At 42.3% G+C, this 12,961-nt stretch overlaps 1 protein-coding gene across 2 annotated transcripts in view; it reads left to right on the top strand.

Annotated features, from left to right (window-relative positions):
* ST3GAL1 (ST3 beta-galactoside alpha-2,3-sialyltransferase 1) overlaps positions 1-11,935 on the top strand; it is a 79,354-nt gene extending 67,419 nt beyond the window's left edge. For both annotated transcript variants that reach the window (XM_075023997.1, XM_075023998.1), the window contains 3 exons: positions 4,524-4,569; positions 7,101-7,220; positions 8,378-11,935. In XM_075023997.1, the coding sequence (XP_074880098.1) occupies positions 4,524-4,569; positions 7,101-7,220; positions 8,378-8,551 (340 nt within the window). In that variant the 3' untranslated portion in view covers positions 8,552-11,935. The remainder of the gene's footprint in view (positions 1-4,523; positions 4,570-7,100; positions 7,221-8,377) is intronic.
* The last annotated feature ends 1,026 nt before the right edge of the window (positions 11,936-12,961 follow it).

Genomic DNA, 12,961 nt, shown 5'->3' with positions numbered 1-12,961 from the left:
ATGGTGCAGTCTCTGAGGCAAAGAACCAGACCCAGCTCTTCACAGCCCCACACAGCAGTCTCAGAGAAATGAAAAGGGGAGTTTTTGCTGCTGGAGGCAGCCAGTTTGAGCAGTGGCTTCCTGGGCTTTGGGGTTCAGTGCCTCATTTTGGGCTTCTGCTCATCCTTCCTCCTTTCCGGTCCCTCAGGAGTATAGTGAGTGCAGCCAGCATGCCCATACCCAGAGGTACCCATCAGAAAGCTATCTGCAGAATCCGGTGTTTGGTGGGTTATTCATTTAGTGGTGGTTCTAGACACCTGGATTATCCCACCCGAGACATTTGGGTGGCCAAGTGGTCCTCCAACATACATTATCCCACTTGCAGAAGAGGACAAGGAGGCAGAGAAGTATGTGCAGGCTGCTCACGCAAGGCAGTGAGAGCAGAAGCAGACTGCAGCACTTAGTGCCCCATCCACAGCATCCTCCCGTGGACAGGTCGGTCAGGAGTTCGGTCTGCCTTTCCTGGCGGAACACAATTGAGTGCCGTGCAGAGGAGACACTGTTGTTTTGTGCATCATCTGTGTGCCTTAGCCTTCAATTCACGTGTTCTACCTGGCAATAATGTGCCACACTGGTATTTATTCTCCATTTCTTCTTTATGAGTGCTTTCAGAAGTAAATATCCTGCTTAATACATTTATGGCAGCGCTAGAATTAGAAATGTGAACAAAATGAATGTTTTTTTCTGGACGCCTGCTAGCAGATTCTCTCACTTCCTGTAAGCTGTTTTTTCCTAACCCAGAGAATGAAATACGTGACATTTGTACTGTGTGTAAGGTTATCTGCTGGGTGTAAAACCACAACCTTGTGGGATTGCTCAGTGACACCCTGTTACACATAGACAACAAGAGCAGATCAGTTTACTTTATTCCAGAGAGAAGTATTTCAAGACATTTCAACTTTTTTTCCCAATTTCAGAGTCTCAGAAGATTAAAAACTTGGAAAAGTATGTCCCTGTTGAGTGGGCATAAGACCCACTTTGCATTTTTAAGGAAAACTTTTTGATGGGACAACAAATGGAGTTTTATTTCTTCTTTTCTTTTCCTTTTCTCTCTTTGAAAATGCATTTTAGATTCTTTTCACTTCTTATTAAGATTCTCTTAACTTTTAACAAATCTGGTTTAGTCTCTTTTTAAGTTTTTTGCCACCAGCACTTAGTATATACAGTCATAAGTTGTCTTGAAAAAAATCCATCTTCAGGACACACTTGTAATTTGGAAAAATCAGCCCACTTCTTAGAAAACTGGATAAAATTTATCACCTTTTTTGCAAGGCTTAGGGTTTTTTTCTTTTAGAAACTGTATTGATAAAAAAGATTGAGAACCTCTGCCCTTAAGCCTGGATCTAAATCCTATCAGAAGCAACGGAAAGATCCCGCTGCCTTCAACAGCCTTTGAATGAAGCCCCTTGCTGCATCTTTGTCATATCTGCACCTGCACTGGGAAGAGGAGCCCACAAAGGGCCAGTTGCTGCCATCATCACCCATCCGTGTTTCCATCACTGTCACTGCTCTGTGCCCAGATTGCAAAGCTGTTCACTATTTTTTTGTCAAGTATTTACCTTCAGAAGTGGCAGCAAGTAGGTTGCAGTGGCAAAGTTGAGTGAGCCCTTAGCCTATCGGGAAGATATAACTGCTTGACTACAAGGCAGTCACAGCACATGAAAGGAAAAACATCTTTGCTTAATAAATTACAGGATATATTATGTCTTTATAATCAGATTGTATACATGGGCTTGGTAAGCGTCTGGTATAAATTAGTGTGTGAGTAACCACATGGAAGAAATATCAGTATTTTAAGATTTTTGCCATACTCAAAGGGGGGAAATTGCATAATTAATAAGCTGGTACATGGTGGAATAATAAAACCAGAAATTTGTAAGCACACAAATCATAACAATATATGTAACATAATTTTAGGCTAGCAGAATAAACCTATGAGCACGCATTAAACACACAATGTCAGATACAGTGTATAAAGAAATTGTTGACTGTACATTTGTAAAGGGGAGAAGGCATGAAATAAAAGTAAAACCCATCTGAAATGCGGTAGTTTAGAAGAAAAGAAATACTCACCTCCTTACCCCAACCTACATGGCCATCATGCCTAGTGCACAGGCTGCATAGTATCAATTGAGGTTAGGTTAACAACAACCTAAGTGCACTCATAGTTAAAAAGATAAGCATCCTGTATTGATTAGACTTTTACACAATGTTTAATTTTCTGTATCCCATTCAAATGAAGTAATAATTTCCTAAGACTCAAAACCTGTGAATTAATCATATACTCCTCCCAGTAGTATTTTAATTCAAGCAATTTTTACAGCTCAAAACAAAAGCCAAACTGCAGGTGGCCTTAATATTAGATTGAATTGATAGCTGAATGATTCTCTCAGACATGTCCCATTTGACTGATGGATGTCCATTCCAAAGTTGCTCACTAAGACTGAGCATTATCCCAGAAAAGACCAAGAAAAGCCTTCTGGGACAGAAAACCTTCAGGCCATCATCAGTCATATATATAGCCTAGTTGCCTTAACTTGCCTTCTGCAAGTCTTTTAGGAATCTCCATAGTGAAAAAAAGCTCCATGCATCTCTGCTTTGTTTGGCAAAGAGCAATTTTTATATTCTTTAAAATGTTCCATATCTTCCACTTGGGTCAAGGGTACAGTAAATGTCCTGTACAAGGTGGCCAGTAATGATGGCAGGCTTCACTAGAGCCCTGCAAAGTGGCCCATAGAAGATGTTTTCCAAATTATATGTATTCTACCTGTAGCCACCTTCATCACAGGCTTCATTCTTTGTTCAGTTCCTGTGTAGTATTTCTGGGTTACTAACTCCCTGACTGCTATGCAGCCCAGGTTTTATATGATCATAATGGCATAGGTCTCCATTCATTCTTAATCAGGGTGCCAATACTTTCTGTGCAGGTGTATGAAATTCTGCAGCCACGTGACAGCAGGATTTGGGTACTGCTTCTGAAAAAATGAAATATCCCATGATTAAAATGCCTAACGTGTCACCTGACAAGAGCTACAGTAGTCTTCTGGTTGGAGCAGAGCTGTCTGCAAATACTGTCTTGAACACTGCTTACCGTTCTCTTTGGTCTTCTACTGTACCTAGGTAGATGCCCATGAAGTATGTCCCCTTGCTTCCTCCACATCACCTTTTTAGAAAAGATTGGCTGTTTATTTATATAATAATGAGATTTTACCAGCAAAGAAGCCTTTTTGTTTTCATAACCACAAAAACGACGTGGGATCACCAAGCCTACTTCTATTGACTTCACTAATCGAGGTCAGGCGTGGGAAGCAGATGCAAGGGCAGATTTGCTGAGAGCAGATTAAGAAGTCTGCATGGTTGTCCCTTTCCCTGTGTCTTGTGTCTCATCTCGGGAGGGCTGGAACCCACCCGTCACCTATCCCACTGCATCCAGCCCAGAGCAGGGATCACAGCTCAGGGATGCCCAGAAGTACTTAAGGAGATGAAGACGTCGCCAGGTCACCACTGGTTCAGGGAGACTTAGACTAATGTTTCAAAGTGGTGATGTTCCATAGTTCAAAGAGAAATAAAACCGTAATGACAGGAACCTTGTCGTTACCAAAAATCAAGTGAAAACCTTTTAGATTGAACTAATGGAAGGCTTTTGTGATTTACCACAACCCATCTAAAAAGCATGCAAGGTATATTTTGGGATATACTCCAATTACAAAGCTAGGTCACCAGAATTTTTTCACTTGAAACAAAATCGGGGAGATTTTTTTTTTTTTACAGCACTCATGATAAGCTGTGCAATGCCAGCATGCACTGTGCATGAGATATGGGGAAGAAAAGATTTTTTTTGTTTTCAAGACATGACTCGTGATTTCAACCCAGTCATAAGGTATGACTTGGAAGTTTTATGCTGGGAACTGCAGGAAGCCTTCAGCATCCCTCTGGGGAGGAGGGAAATAGCTTGCTGGTGAGGGGCTGTGTACTGGGAATGCCCGAGTTGCACATAACCACAGAAATTATGAACTCTGCTACCACCTACATTGAAAATAATGCAGTAGCTACAAGTATTAGGAGGGGAAAAGTCTCCCCCTGGTGGGAAAAGGTTTTTCTGCCATGAAATTACATGGAAAGCCCCATCATCAGAGTGCAACAGTCGTGATCCAAGAATTAGAAGTCATGGGCTCCACTTAATATTGACTCTACAGTATATTGTTAAATAAATCTTTGGTGTCCTACTGTCAATAATTAACTTGAAAATTTAAAAATGTAATGGCTTCCTATAAACTTGCTTCTGTGACAGCTCAGTTCTTTTCATGCTGTATCACTTAATTGCAGCCTCATTTTCCAACAACTTCTTGAATTTATTACTTTCAAATCATTTGAATTTATTACTGTACATGAAGAGTATTCTTTTTTTCTTTGGAAATACCTAAAAATATTAATTATATTGAGCTTTTATTAATCTGGGCATTGTGTTTTCTTTCTTTTAACAGCACATATGTTCCAGTTCCACGGAAAATCAAAGTCAAAAAAGAGAAGGTGAGCAATGCTGGTTTGCGAATTTGTTCTTCTAATCCATTTGTAGTTCTTTTGTCTCTTGGGTCAAACTGCAAGAATCCAAGGAACCTCTTGACGTTCATAAAAACTGCAGCCAAAATACACACACTTTACAAGGCTCAGCTAAGCTAAAGGTTTAGTTCCTGTGTGCCATTCAGGCCATAGATCAACCACTAAATAACTGAGGCTGGACAGAAACTGCTCTTGTGACTATGCCATTGCATTACCACTGTTCTGGAGGTTTCATTGCTTCCTCTGGTCCTGCTCAGGGAGATTTAACGTGCACTGTTGGCCAACAGTGCTCACCCTTCACAGCAGTTGCTCTGTTCCCACCCGTTGCAGTCATTTGACACTTTGAGCTGTGGAGAGCCTCTGAAGTTTTTTTAAAATAATTTGACTATTTGAACTCCAAGGATGTTCCTCACTCCTGGGTCAGTTCCTTGTCATAAGGAGCTAAGTGAACTCTGAACAAAGATGTGTGTTTTCAAGTCAGTGGAGAATTCATGATGCTATCAACGGCTCTTGGGGAGGGCTCTTAGCCCGCAGCTGTAATAATAACTACCTGCACCCAATTAAACAAGCTTGGAGACTGGGCTCAGGCCAAGTCCATGCTGGTTTTGTCCCAGGTGTATTAATACTGTCCCAGGCAATGTTGAAGCAAGGTTTGGAGCATAGCACAGACCAGGGAATATTCCCTGTTTTACACTGGGACAGAACTGAGCAATGTGGACACGATCTGTGCCATGCCACTTCCCTCAAGGCTAACAAAACACCTCTCACCCATTTTATTTCATAGTGCGGATGTGTAGAAGGCAATCAGTCAGGGGACCTCACTTCTCTGAGAAGGTCAAAGAAAGATGGACAAACCTGGTGCCCACCCTACAGCAGTGGGAAGAGAGCCCATCCCACGCATACTGACTCATTGCCCAAGTATGCTGTGGTTTAATAGACATGCCCTATGGCTGGAGGCAGGCTTTCCCATGCAGCAGGGTGGTCATGCCCATGTCTCACCTTTAGCCACCATGCAAAGACTTGTTTTATTGTAGCTGTATCCTTTGGGGATGTAACCAAGGCAGGCTATGGAGAGGAAAAATGTTTCTTCCTCCACAGACCTTCCAGCAAAACAAAAGTCTCATTCTCTCGGCCTTTCGAGAGGCTGATTTTCAAAGGAGCTCAGGCTCCTAATGTCGCAAGGGTTGGTAAAGTTTGATATTAGCCCCGGAGCATTAAAATTACAAATTAAAGCACATGTCCTTCATTCAGGAGGTCTGCTTTTGCCAAAGGCTTCAGATGAGACCTTTTAACCAGTATCAGTTTATATCCCTGTGCTTCCAACCGTGGACCTCCAGGGGGTATTAAATAATCACTTAGCTCATCCCTACCTGTTGTGGGGAACACAATAACCTCTGAAAAACCCTCATGAGATGCACTATGGCAGGTTGTTAAACTCATGTCACAGTTGAGTAGCACCAGCCCAGGGTACGACTGGTGATATGCAGCAGCTTCCCGAGCAGGGAGATGAGAAGTTTGTATTTCTTATCACACCATGCAATGCTAAACACCCTGTGAGAAGCGATTACACACAGATACAGTATCAGCAATTAACCTCTGACTTTATAAAAGGAAAAGCCCTGCAGCTAACCAGATAGCACTGAAACACTGTCACTCTAATTACAAACGCAGCATGGAGGGAAAAGCCTCTCTTTGCCACATTCAGGGAAGGGGGTTGAAACCAAGGGCTCCCACCAGTCCTTGGATTTACTGTACACTCAGGTCTGATCTTAAGTAAGTGCTCTGTCTTCATTAGATGGCCTCATAATTTCCCCAGGAGATAACCAAGTGCGATTTATCTTTTGTAAAAAAAAAAAAAAAAAAAGCATAGAAAAATAGCATGTTTGGGAAACGAGAGAAATGCAGCTGATACAACCTGATAGGCTTCATGATAGTTTACACCTGACCCCTGGTTTCCTTAGACCTGTACCTATAGACATACCAAGACATGGTTGGCATATTGTGCAGAAGATACAGTTGCTCCTACATTCCCACCCAAATTACAGTTGGACTGGATGATGTTAAGGGTCTTTTCAAACCAAAATGATTCCATGATTCTGTGAAATCGGGCATGGCATCTTACGCTTGCCTTGCTCAGCCCTCCAACTCCCCAGAGCTCATCTGCATTACAGCAGGATGCTGCAGGGACAGTTGAATGCCTGATTTTCTTCTCGCTTGCGCCATTTCATACACATTGGTTTCAGTAAGAAGCACCCAAGATTTACATTAGTGTAAGCAGGTGAGGTATCAAGACCAAGGAAGGAATATTCTTGTGTAATTGTCCACGGGAAATATTCTTCAATGCATTTAACTATACGACTGTATTTTTTACTTTCACCTGCCCTCAGGGAATAACTATTATTCCTTTGTCCCCTACCCCAGTGTCCTTTAGGGATGACATGCTACTGTTGTTTTTTCCTAGGGTATTTTATTAATGAGTCTTTCTCTCCAATTTTGCCTAGATCCTGGTTTATAATCCAGCTTTTATGAAATATGTCTATGAAAACTGGCTCCAGTATCATGGGAGATACCCCTCCACAGGCCTTCTGTCTTTGATATTTGCACTCCATGTATGCGATGAGGTAAAGTCTGGCTATGTTTGGATATATGGATAAAAAATCAGGACGTTCCATACTGAAGTGCCAGGAACATGCCCTGGCCACTCACTCAGCTTTTATTTCCCCCTCTCCATCTTCTCTGCCATTTGCTTCTTCAGACAGATGCAGAGTCCTCAGCATCAGTTCTCAGACACCAGGTCAGCTCTACAAAATCCTGCAAGCATGGGTCTGTCAGCATGGGGGTTAAAAATCACTATGCTGGAAAAATCCCTGGCCTGGATACAGTTCTATTAATGAAAGAGAGCTTTTGTCACCTAGGCCTGTGTTGCTTGGAGAGGTGATGGAAATATTCCTAATGATGCTGGCAGAAACTGTACCATAGTCAAGGCAGAGAGGAGGGGTGGCTTGGGTGGAATCTCTTTTCTGGTAAGCAGGCAATGCACAAGGCTCTGACATTACCAAAAAGAACTTAAAACCAGCTAGTATTTGGGTGGGTCCAGGTGTGGGTGGGTTAGGGTGCTTGTTTTGTGGGCTATGACCCACTCAAACCCAGCCATATCCCCCCTCTCAGTTTAAATAAATCAACTGTGACGGTTGGACTTTTACGACTAGAGGAGACAGGCATAGCCATCGATGAATGAGCCTTTGGGAGACGAAAGGCCATAGGTGTATACACACACAAAGTACATAATGTCCATCTGCCTCTGAAGTGGCTGCAAATGTCATATAATTAAGCACATAAGTGGGCGTCGACATGGGTCATCATTTGGAAGACTAGGAGCAAAACCAAAAATTTTCCACTCTTTGTGGCCTTAACCAGCTAAAGAGGAGATTCAATTCCCAAGCCTCTGACCTCCTGAGGTCAAACATCAAGCTTAGGGGACAGGAATGTGTTTTTCATATCTCTAAACAAGAATTCATGGAGAGAAATTTCCTTTTCTGTCTGAGTTCAGGTACGGTGGTGGTCTCAGCATAGCTTAAGATGTAATGTCCCTTGAGTAGGCCTTGGTCATTCTTCTGTGGTTGCATCGTCTCATGCAGCAGAATAGCTTGGCATACCGCCGAGGTCTCCGGGTGCTGCTGCCTGTAGATAAACTGAGAATCAAGAGAGTTTCTTCAACGTTTCAGACGAAGACCAGTTGCTTTGCAGGCCATAAGACTAGTTCTCTCTTACTTCCTAGGTGAACGTGTACGGCTTTGGAGCAGACAGCAAAGGACACTGGCATCACTACTGGGAAAACAACGCTTCAGCTGGGGCTTTCCGGAAGACAGGTGTCCATGACGGGGATTTTGAGTTCAATGTAACTTTGACTCTTGCCTCCATTGAAAAAATAAATTTTTTCAAGGGCAGATGACCCTGGCCACGGGGAGAAGTGGGGGCTGCAGTTTCCAACGTGCAGCAGAACCAAGCTCAGTGAAGATGATCTGGGCACCAGCCAGGTTTCAATGCGTGTATCTGCGGTGGATTCGGAGCGTCTCACTGCTGCAATGCTCACCGCAGGGAGCTCAGCCGAGGACCGGCTTCCACATCGCACGTGATTTCCTATCTACGGATAGCTGGAAACTACCAATCAGTTGTGGGAATAAATGAATCTCTGCTTAGGCTCTGCGGCTCAATTCTTGAATTATTGATGAAAGATCTGCCTGTTGCAATTAGGGGAAACATGGGCACAGGAACTGCTGTTTGTGTGTCCGTTCTTTCCTCCAGTAAGGCAGGAGATCCTTGAAGAAGAGTGAAAACAACTTCTGGGACTTGAGACCCACTAGGGCAGCTGTGAACATCATAGTAAGGATTACCTCAAAGAAATGAATTCACTTCTGCTGTTGATCTTCTTTTTGAACTGTCTCTGCTGTTTCCTCTATTCTGATTTTGTGCTGTATTAAGCAAAAACATGATGAAGTTGCCTGGAGTAGTAAATATCACAGCCATTGCCTCATTCTGCATTGATAGTGTCTAGAAAATATGGATCAAATCATCTCTGATCATATATTATTTAATATTGCTTCCTACACAGCCATAATGAGACAGAAGACAATACTGAAAACTCCAGCAAAAAACTGGCCTTTTTAGCCACTTGTTTGTTTGTCTTGTTTGGTTATATATAATTTTTCTTTCTTCTTTTTTTTTTGGTGGAAAATACTCTGGAATGCTCATTTTTATTTAATCAGTTTAAGGTTGGAAAGTGGACTTTTTCCTTTCAGTCGTTTATATGTGCCTTTTATAATTGTGCAACAGATGTGATTTTTTTTTTAAGATGACAAACCCTAAATTAAACTTTTTTATAAAAGGGGGGAAAATTTACCAAAGTTTAGCCTCCATGTGGTATACTTTTGTAGTCAAAAACAATAATAACAGCTCCTATATTGTATTTGAGCAAACACAAACAAGACTAATTTTTAAAGGTAGGTTTTACCTTTTTTTATGGGAAAATATTCAGAAGTTCCAAGGAAACTTTTCTTCTTATTTTTTTACAAATTGTATCTCTTTACAAGGTCTCTATCTGAAATGGAAGAAATGTCATGGGTTGGGATACCAGCTAGTAATACAATAGGAATCTTTTGTTCTGTAGCACTGTAGCAGCATCTACAAGGACATTATCTACGCAAGCTGATCCTACAGTGTAAGCCAGACTTCAAAATTATGTGCATCTCTGGAGGAATGAGTGTATTAATGTCAGTACCTCGAGGCAGTGAGAGGAGGGAAGTGACAGTGGAGATTTTATAACCACAGATTTTTGCTGGAATCAATGCATTTAATCCTCAAGGACAGATAAAGTATGAATCCAAGAACAAAGTTTAGGTAGTGAAGAATGGAGAACAGTGTTTTTTTTTCTTCCTGATATCATGAAAACAGGATTCATGGATTATTGACCCATTTTCAGCTCTGGTGAAGCCAATGGAGTTCGTGCCACAGACTTCAAGGGACTTTAGATCAGGCTTGGAAAAAAATGGCATATTTCATTTTTAGTGTATTACGATGGTTGGGGTTTGTGCCAATTTAGAAATCATCATCTAAATGACTTGTCTTTCATGCACCAGTTGTGGCAGCATGTCCAAGCAGGTAAGTATTTGAGCTCAGTGAAAGCCCAGCCCTTCGACAAGTGACGTGCTTCAGTCCAAGATTTATCTATCCCCTTGTCTTTCCGTGCCAGTTGTTAACAGTGAGCTCCCCTCCAAGGCAGCAGTTCACAGCACGATGGCACGGTCAGCTGGAATATCCCTATTTTGGGCCACAGCACCACTCACCAACACGAACTGCTTTACCCATGTGTGTATGACCGGACTCGCAGCGTATAAAGAGCCGAGGGTGCCGAACGTCTGTGCAGGGAACTGAGCTCCCTTTGCTGTAGACACGTGACCCTTCGGTTCAGCGATATGGAAAGGGCAGGATCTTCAAATCCTCGTGCTGAGATCTCTTCATGATCCTCATGTCAAGAAGCCCTTTCCCAGCATGGTGGCCAGCAGAACTCACCTGCATGTCACAGGCGCAGCAAATTCAATGGGCTTACTGTCTACTACATGTCCTTTGTAAAAGAGCGAAACATTTCTACCTGAACCATGTTTGTTTGTTTGTTTTAAGCATTCCCACTATTTAAACTGTTGTTAATCCATATGCTTCTGGTGAGATGTCACAGTAATACAAGCAAAGGAACTTTAAGAGGAAAAAGACTCCATGGAAGACCCCAGTGGTATCTTTACCCTGTGGCTGGATTTTGGAGATACTTTTTTCATCATGAGCTTCAAATGTTTTATTTTTATTTTTCATGGACAGATGTCAGTAATTCAGAAACATTTCATTGCTGTTTCAGTCATTTTTTAGAAAGAGTTGGAAGAAAACTCCTAGTGGTTTGGTACCCAAATCCCATTGATTTTTTTTTTACCTCACAGGTGTCAGCTTGGGAGCAAAGAAAGTGGTAAAAAAAATCACCTATCTTTTACCCTCTGTTGTTCTGGAAGTTTCCTTTTGCTGTCCAAATTAAATTTCCAATTTTCCCCTGAATATTCTGCCTCTGACAGCACATACGAAACATCGTGGCTCATACTATTGTGGATAGATTTGGTGTCTTCATCATGGAACAAGCTGCAATTCCCATTTAATTCTCTTGCCGACAGCAAGCACTAACTGTGTACCACTGCTGTCTATTTTTCAGAGTGTGAGGAGAGCAGAGAGTGAACCTCTCCGGCTGCAGGTTGAGGCATAGTCTGTGCCATCACATTTCCATTCCAGAGGAACTTTTTCTTGAGTCCTTCAGGCAACTGACTGTTGTTTTAGATCTTTGTCTCAGTTTCTCCACAATTTTGCTGCTCTTTCAAATGCCTTCAGAATAAGGAGATACCAACAGATGACGCTGAGGGAAGAATTAATTCCCACTGCCAATGTTGAAGACTGTCCTGTTTCCTGCTAGAAACTTTCTGGGTTTATTTTGTTTAAAAGGACAAAGGAAAACATTTAGCAACATGTCAAGGCTTCAAACTCTTGGACTGTATTTGCCACCACTGCAAAGTCTCTGAAGCACTCCTTGAGTGTGTGTTATGTTTTTTACCAAAGCCAAATCTCTTGAGCACTTTTTTTCTCACATGACCAGATTTTCTTCCTATTTTTCTTTGACTACATGATTGATTATGTTTGGGGTTTTTTTCCCTGATGGTGGGGAGTCTCACTCAATCATTCTTTGACATATTATTTATTTAATTTTTCAGTATGATATGAATCAAAATAAATTTTTTATTGTAATCAAATCAAAGGTGTTTCTCTCTGTGCACACTTTTTCTTCCCGCAATATTTCCATTAGCTCCTAGAACCTCCTCTGTCACATAAGAGTGTAATGAAGCCTTATTCCACTTCCCTCCCACCCATCCCTCGGGTGACATCAGCATGCTTCAGGTTGCTGGAAAGCTTGTGGTCATGGGTATCACACTGCCCAGCTTATGGCAGCTCTAGGCCTCTCTGGAGAACAAAAATTAAACTTTGTATGGATCTTTGCTTTATTTAGGTGATATATAAGGGAAATTAAGGCAGACTCAGAAATCAGTGGCTTGAGAAGAGATTCAGCTCACCTGTTCTTTGGGACTGACAGACCTGGCTTCTTTCATAGGGGAGATGCTGAGGATTCACCCCAGGTCCCTATTTTAAGGGCCTAGTTTAGCTGGTGTGATCACACAAGCACTTTAGTCATGGATGGCCTAGGCTGTCCATTGGAAGAAGCCCATCTATGAGATGGACATCTTTGATCGGGTATCACTTCAGCATGCCACACCACCTCATCTGCATGACTGTGGCTTTACATGGGAAGACTCCACCTTAACTATTTCTTGTGGACCTCATAAGCTGCTCCATTTCCTTGTGCACCGTTTCCATTCATTGTTTAAGTGAGTGAGTAGGGTAGATGGCCTAGCAGTGATGCAAGTTGCCCATTAAAATGCAACCACCCTGGTTGCTTAGTGGTAGAAGCTCGAGAAATCATCACAGGGCAGCTCAGGAAGGTCCCGTTCAGATACAGGCAATGGTCTGATGGTCACCGTAAGAGCTGCTTTCCAGTGGGACCTTCAGAAGACCAAGTTCTCGGGAACTGCTTCACACTTTGCTTTTCAACCCAGGCTCTAGGCAGGCTGCATCAGTGAGAGATTAACTACTGTTGATGGATACAACCCAGCCAGCATCACAGTTGTTGAAAATGAGTGGGAAGTAGAGGCGCAGAAGTCTGAGAGCTATCCCAGTCACTTCAGGTCCCAAAGGCTGGTTTCTGCCCAGAGCTATAACCAGG

The sequence above is a fragment of the Buteo buteo genome, chromosome 3, assembly GCF_964188355.1.
Source record: "Buteo buteo chromosome 3, bButBut1.hap1.1, whole genome shotgun sequence".
NCBI lineage: Eukaryota > Metazoa > Chordata > Aves > Accipitriformes > Accipitridae > Buteo > Buteo buteo.
This window is presented reverse-complemented; position numbering and strand designations above follow the sequence as displayed.